This window comes from Penaeus japonicus, unplaced genomic scaffold, assembly GCF_977035675.1.
Source record: "Penaeus japonicus unplaced genomic scaffold, GWHDUDI00000001_assembly GWHDUDI00000030, whole genome shotgun sequence".
Lineage (NCBI taxonomy): Eukaryota > Metazoa > Arthropoda > Malacostraca > Decapoda > Penaeidae > Penaeus > Penaeus japonicus.
This window is the reverse complement of record NW_028234432.1, coordinates 16,553,393-16,560,892: the sequence shown is the minus strand read 5'-3', so window position 1 is coordinate 16,560,892 and position 7,500 is coordinate 16,553,393. Positions and strand designations below refer to the sequence as shown.

Genomic DNA, 7,500 nt, shown 5'->3' with positions numbered 1-7,500 from the left:
ACCTATCTGTTAATATTTTCTGTGTAATTAACCAGATGCAAGAACGCCACATAGGAACCCGGCACTCACTTGTAGCTGTGGGTGTCATTGCAGTATCTGACGACGCTGTGTCTGGCGGAGACGCAGTAGGAGCCCCGGGGCGCCACACAGGGGTTGGCACTGTGCCTCCTCCTCTCTACCCTGTCCCTCCCTCCCCCTCCCCCGCCCTCTACCTCGTCCTCCGGCCCGCGCTCGGACTCCTTTCCCCCTCCTGCTCCCTGCTCCTCCCCCCACTCCTCGCCGCGCCGCCCCCCCGCCGCCGCCTCCTGCTGCGCCTGCGCGTGCGTGAGCAGCACCTGGGGCAGGCGAGGCATCCCGAAGCCCGAGAAGCGCGCCCAGGGGTCGGCCACGGGCGTTGGGAGGCCCAGCTGGCGTCGGAAGAACGGATGGTGGAAGGGCGAGGGCGGGCTCAGGGGGGAGGCAGGGAGATCCCCCCACGGCCCCCCCTCCTCCTCCTCCTCCACCTCCTCCTTGAGGGCGGAGGTGGAGGAGGAGGAGGACGCGGGAGGCGGGGGGGCGGGGGAGGACGTGTCCGGCAGAGCCTCGGAAGCGCGGGCGTCCTCGAGCTGGTTCTCTTTGTCCTCATGGGCGTGGGCGGGCTGGAGCTGGGGGGGCGGGGGGAAGCCGCCCGTGGCGGAGCGCTTCATGGTGTAGGCCGCCCTTCGAGAGGCCGCCCGCCTGCTGGCCGCGCCAGAGAGCTCCGCCTCGTCCAGACTGGTGGGGCCGCAGGCGAGGGCGGCCAGAAGCGAGGTGGGGCGTGTGGGCGCCCCGAAGCCCGCGGGCGGAGGGATGTGGGTGAAGCCTCGCTCCTCCAGCAGGCTGCTGAAGCGGCTCTGGCTCTCCCGCATGAAGTTGGCGAAGACGTCGTCCTTGTCCATGTTGGACCATAGCGCCGCCGCCGCCGTGTCGCCGGCTCGGCCGCGCCGCAGCCGCTCCCGCTCCATCTTCACCTCCCGGGACGTCTTCAGCGTGTGGCACTCATGCGGCCACGGCGCCTCGCCCGCCCCGCCGCTGCTGGCGCCGAACGCGGCACTGTGGGCGGCACTGGGAGGACGTCCCCCGGGGGACCGCGGGGCCTCGACGCAGAAGGAGTGCGAGCGCTTGAATCCTACCAACTTGATCTTATCGCGATCGAGCTGCGGCGAGTCCGGAAGGTCCGGCGGGAACGGGCCGAGGCGCGGGAAAGCGTCCGGCACGGCGGGGAGGTGGCGGTCTGCTTCCGCGGCACCCGAGGGAAGGCCGCGGGGGTGCCTGGGGTGCGGCGGTGGAAGGGGAGCCTGCGCAGCCTCTGGGGGTCCGTGCTGGGGGGTGCTCGGGGGCCGGGGGTCGCCGAGGTCGTGGGGGTCGTCCTCCTCTTCAGTCTCGGCGCAGCGACCCAGCAGGCGCGAGAGCGAGCGTCGGCCCGAACGTCCTGCCCTGCGGCCGCCCACCCGGGGGTACCCAGGGGGAGGAGAGGGGTCGTGGGCGCGGTGGCAGGTGCGGTGGGTGGGTCTACTGCGGCTGAAGGAGACTAGAGTGACGCCCGCATCCTCTGCGGCCACGGCCATCACCCTGCGGGAGCGAGAGGCGTATTAGTGGGCGTCTTAGGCCTGACATGTTGCAAAGTTATTCAGTCACGGTGAGACTGCTTCATGCATGTAGATTTACATATCGAGATGTATAGATGTAAACTAAAGTATTCAAAAAGTATTAAGTATTCTATACCAGTATTCTTGCATGCAGTAACACACACACATACACTCAAACACAAACGCACACACACACGCGCGCGCGCGCGCGCATGCAGACACAATCACCATAACAAACAAATCCTGTGCAGAATCCGGGTAACAAATTCACATAAATTCCTGTCATGGCAATGTGAGCTCACCGGCAGCGGCAAGTCACATCCAAATTAACATATAGAACATCCATCTATTGGGGAGACATGAATTTTAACTCGTGCGGATCCACTCATTCCACCCATTAGGGAAGAAAACGACACAACTGGACGAATTCGAAACACACAAAGCGTTACGGTTTTCACTTTTGCATTTGTCTGTGTGCACGCGGATACTTACATGGGTACGCTTGCACGTTCATGCAAACGCACATATCCCTCAATAGAAAGAAACAAGGAAAATATCACCTTCGTGCTTACACTTATAAACCAAAAGTGTTTCCATCTTCCGTACATGTCCCTCTAATTGTAAACCTAAACAATGTATTCATACGCGCTATATTTCTTCGTCTGAATATCGTCAGTCATGAATAAACACTTACCTCGTCTCTCTCTCTCTCTCTCTCTCTCTCTCTCTCTCTCTCTCTCTCTCTCTCTCTCTCTCTCTCTCTCTCTCTTTCTCTTTGTGACGTTGGTGATGGTTAAGGTGGCAGGCATAAATGGTATCGCAAGAAATTCAAACGAATGCGGAAAAAGAGAAAAATTACCAAAGACGCCCGTGTGACAACCAACTCTACTGGAAACAACCCGCATTTGATAACATCAGGGGGAGGGAGGTATTTTTTTTCTTTCTCTATTTCTTTCTCATGCCGTTCAAGATATTTTCCCGGTCTTATCCTTTAGGATATTGGTCCATTTCCTTAGTGTCATTTCATTGGCGAGGCCCTTGCACTGACACCCGAGAAGGGCTGCGGAAACTATAATCAAGATGAATAGAAAGTTGAGAGGGGCAGTTTTAATAAAAACGTAAAGTTACTTATGACAGAAATGTAAATATTATTATCCCAGTATCGTGTTAAAGTGATAAAAACAACCGTGGTATAAGAATAATCAAAGCTGTGATATCAATAAAAAATGAATACAAGAATAAAAACCTAAAATACCTGAAATTATATCAGTAATAATAATCAACCTTACAAAGATAAGAAATAAAAGACAATAATTATGAATAGTAACAATAATATTAGTAACCATAACAATAATAACAATGCTAACAACAACAATAACATGAACAACGATATTACTTACAACAGCATTGACAAAAATAATCATGATAATTATAAAAAAATGTAATAATCGAGATAATCACGATGGTATTCACACTTACATATCTAAAATGCCAACACTAAAAATAACAACAACACAACAAAAACAATTCTAACACCATCCAAATAAGTAGCAATCACGCCCCCCCCCTCCCCCCCACACACACAACCACCACTTAAATTTCAAAAAAAGAAAGATAAAAGTCTGAACAAAGGGGAGGAAGGACACGAGAGAAGAACAAGAGCGGACGAAAGCGGGAGGAGGGGGGCGTGGAGGGTGGGGGTGGGGGGATGAAATCGTGGGGTAATGTAAGCGGCAGGTGAAATTGCTTTTGAACGCTACACAATGACAGACCCGGAGCATTGTGGGAGCTTGGTGGGTTGTATTGCTATGTTGTGGTTGTTATTGTTGTGGGTGTATTCTTTGGTGCTATAGTTGTAGTTATTAATTGTAATTATGTTTGTTAGTTGTAACTGTGTTGTGGTTGTTAATTATGATTGCGTTGTGGTTGTTAATTGTGACTGTGTTGCGGTTGTTAATTGTGATTGTGTTGTGGTTTTTAAAAATGATTGTGTTGTGGTTGTTAATTGTGATTGTATTGTGGTTTTTAATTGTGATTGTGTTGTGGTTGTTTATTGTGATTGTGCTGTGGTTGTTAATTGTGAATGTGTTGTGGTTGTTAATTGTGAATGTGTTATGACTGTGTTGTTTGGGGTTATGGGGTGAGGTTGTGTTTGTAAATTGTAATAGTGTTGTGGTTGTTAATTGTGACTGTGTTGCTTGGTGTATTGCGCTGTGTTATTTTCGTTATGTCGAGTTGCTTTGTGTTGTAAGTGACTGCGTGTGCTTATGCTATGATTGTGACTACGCTGTGTCCGTAGTCCTATTGCCTTGATGTCTCACAATATATTATGTCTGTGTTGCACTGTTTTATTTTACGCAATGTGGTGCTGCACTTGTGTAGTCGGGTGTTGTCTTTGTTGATGCTGCATTGCCCTTTATCTTATAAAAGCGTATGTGTTCATGAACATGTTTACGAACGACGCACCTAAACGTGGACATGTTTTTTTTTTTTTTTAATGCTTTCTTTATAATATGATTTGAGTATGTTTGCCTGATATTTTGCTCCCGAAAGCACCCGTCCAGCACTCTCCCCTTTCGAAGACATAGATACACACATATCCTTCCCATTAATTTCCGAGGACGAGGGCGGAGAGGGGAAAGAAGGGGAGAGAAGGAAGGGGGTGTAACATATTAAGGCGATGTATTAGCAATCATGTGGCGAGGGAGAGGATCTGTGAGGGAGTGGGTGTGAGTGTGTGAGAGTGTGAGTATGTTAGTGTGTGAGAGTGTGAGAGTGAGTGATGGAGTTTGTGTGAGTGTGTGAAGGATAATAATAATAATAATAATAATAATAATAATAATAATAATAGGAGGAGGAGGAAGAGGAAGAAGAAGAATTCTTAATCTTTAAAAAAAGGAGGAAGATGAAAACAATAAAAGGATACAAAATAGAAGATATAAAGCGAGAAGCAGATGGAGAGGATGCTGAAGACATAGAAGAAGGAAAAAAGAAAAGAAAAGAAGAATACGGAGGAGAAGAGAAGAAAGAGAAAACAAAGAATAAGAAGACGACGAAGAAGAAAACAAAGAAAAACGGAGAAGAAGCAGAGAAAGAACCCCCCGTCCCCCAAGACATCACAGAATGAGACGCGAGCTCTCTGATACGTCAGAAGAAGATGCCGAGGCTTCGAGCGTTACCTGTCAGTGTCAGTTCCTGGAAGAGAAATAACGCTTCCGCTTCCACTGAAATTCGCGATTCTCTTGCCTCTTTGCGCGGAAGATATCGATCACCAAGGCAGAAAATGACGCAACGTGTTCATGAATGATCGTAATAAGGGAGATAAAGAGGCAGAAAAAAAAGAAGAAGAAAGAACGTAAAGAAAAAGATAAAAAGAAAAGAAAAGAAAAACGTCCGATAAGAGTTGACAACAGCACGCTAACAAAACGCAAATTTCCGGAGTTAAAGTGATCACGCCGAAGAGATCTGACACGGGGCGATCTCCTCTGTGAATTAGTCTCTCGTCGGGCCACCTCGTCGGGGCTTTCTGATACACGTCAACGTTACAGCTGCCTTTGATGGGGTCTGTAACAGCGGAATCATGCTACAGCTGCCTTTGATGGGGTCTGTTACAGCGAAATCATGTTACAGCTGCCTTTGATGGGGTCTGTTACAGCGAAATCATGTTACAGCTGCCTTTGATGGGGTCTGTTACAGCGAAATCATGCTACAGCTGCCTTTGATGGGGTCTGTTACAGCGGAATCATGCTACAGCTGCCTTTGATGGGGTCTGTTACAGCGGAATCATGCTACAGCTGCCTTTGATGGGGTCTGTTACAGCGGAATCATGTTACAGCTGCCTTTGATGGGGTCTGTTACAGCGAAATCATGTTACAGCTGCCTTTGATGGGGTCTGTTACAGCGGAATCATGTTACAGCTGCCATTGATGGGGTCTGTTACAGCGGAATCATGCTACAGCTGCCTTTGATGGGGTCTGTTACAGCGGAATCATGCTACAGCTGCCTTTGATGGGGTCTGTTACAGCGGAATCATGCTACAGCTGCCTTTGATGGGGTCTGTTACAGCGGAATCATGCTACAGCTGCCTTTGATGGGGTCTGTTACAGCGAAATCATGTTACAGCTGCCTTTGATGGGGTCTGTTACAGCGAAATCATGTTACAGCTGCCTTTGATGGGGTCTGTTACAGCGAAATCATGTTACAGCTGCCTTTGATGGGGTCTGTTACAGCGAAATCATGTTACAGCTGCCTTTGATGGGGTCTGTTACAACGGAATCATGCTACAGCTGCCTTTGATGGGGTCTGTTACAGCGAAATCATGTTACAGCTGCCTTTGATGGGGTCTGTTACAGCGAAATCATGTTACAGCTGCCTTTGATGGGGTCTGTTACAGCGGAATCATGCTACAGCTGCCTTTGATGGGGTCTGTTACAGCGAAATCATGTTACAGCTGCCTTTGATGGGGTCTGTTACAGCGAAATCATGTTACAGCTGCCTTTGATGGGGTCTGTTACAGCGAAATCATGCTACAGCTGCCTTTGATGGGGTCTGTGACAGCGGAATCATGCTACAGCTGCCTTTGATGGGGTCTGTTACAGCGGAACCAGGGCTGTGGATTCTCGACCGTGGGACAATATCACAGATGCTGCATCGGTTTACCAGCGAGGCGTTCCTGGGCGGGAATCTATCAGACTTTGTCTTCGTTGTTCGCTAAAGGTCGTAAAAAAGGAAATATCTAATTTTCATTTTTTTTAAATGTGATGGTTGGTGTTATGTTACTGATATTTAAAAACATGATTACCTTCGATTGGATTCATTTTATATTTCTCTCCCTTCATTTGATTATTGATATAACACATATAAAAGAAAAGGAAGGAAAGAAGGAGAAGGACGTGAAGAAAACAAGGAAAGGAGGAAAGAAAAGAATACCAATGATAATAACAATGATAATGGTGATGGTAAAAATGTTACTAATAATGATAATAATAATCATTAAAATAATAATAATAATAATAATGATAATTACAACAACAGCAACAATAAGATTCAAAGCGATCACCATTCACCTATAAGATGAAGGACTAAGAACGTCCTATATAATCCAACAATTTTTTGCAGAGCGAAATCTTCTGCATTTCAAAAAGAATCGTTCCATACATTTTTAAAATCCAATTATTGCAATGACCTCTTTACCCCGACAGCACTGAAGGTTCGCAAGAGGAAATATATCCACCTGTTCGCTGAAGGTGACCTTTCTTTCGTTGATCTACAAAACTGTTGTATCAGGTCATTGCCGCTTTTATGACAAGGAGAGACAGGATGAGAAAGAGAGAAAAAAGAGGGAAAGAGAGGGAAAGAGAGAAAGAGAAAAAACAAGAGAGAGAGAGAGAAAAAAAAAAAAACATCCACAGCTTTACTTTCAAGAGAAATTTCCATTTTCAGCTTCAAAGGCGTTGCTCACAATGCATCCCTTAAGGCAAAAGCTCTCAGCAGGAATAAGAAGCTTCTTATGAACAAAATTCCGCTAACACTCGGAATAATTTGGTCCTTATTAAGATGGCCAGACGCCGGGAATTGCCGGAGACTAAAAATGCTTTGTGCTTGTCATGTGATGATGAACACCTTCAGTCAGAGTCATGCAGGGGCAGAATTAACAGGGGGAGGGGGTAGGGGACAGGGGACAGTGGGTAGGGGTAGGGGTAGGAGTAGGGGATGAGAGAGAAAGAGAGATAGAGAGTGTGTGTGAGTGAGTGAGAGAGAGAGAGAGAGAGAGAGAGAGAGAGAGAGAGAGAGAGAGAGAGAGAGAGAGAGAGAGAGAGAGAGAGAGAGAGAGAGAGAGAGAGAGAGAGAGAGAGAGAGAGAGAGAGAGAGAGAGAGAGAGAAGAGAGAGAGA

The 7,500-nt window shown here is 47.8% G+C and overlaps 1 protein-coding gene across 3 annotated transcripts in view; it reads right to left on the bottom strand.

Moving 5' to 3' along the window:
- LOC122263853 (uncharacterized) overlaps positions 1–7,500 on the bottom strand; it is a 191,968-nt gene that overhangs the window by 36,030 nt on the left and 148,438 nt on the right. For all 3 annotated transcript variants that reach the window (XM_086555162.1, XM_086555164.1, XM_086555163.1), the window contains exon 2: positions 70–1,590. In XM_086555162.1, coding sequence (XP_086411288.1) covers positions 70–1,586 — 1,517 coding nt within the window. In that variant the 5' untranslated portion in view covers positions 1,587–1,590. The remainder of the gene's footprint in view (positions 1–69; positions 1,591–7,500) is intronic.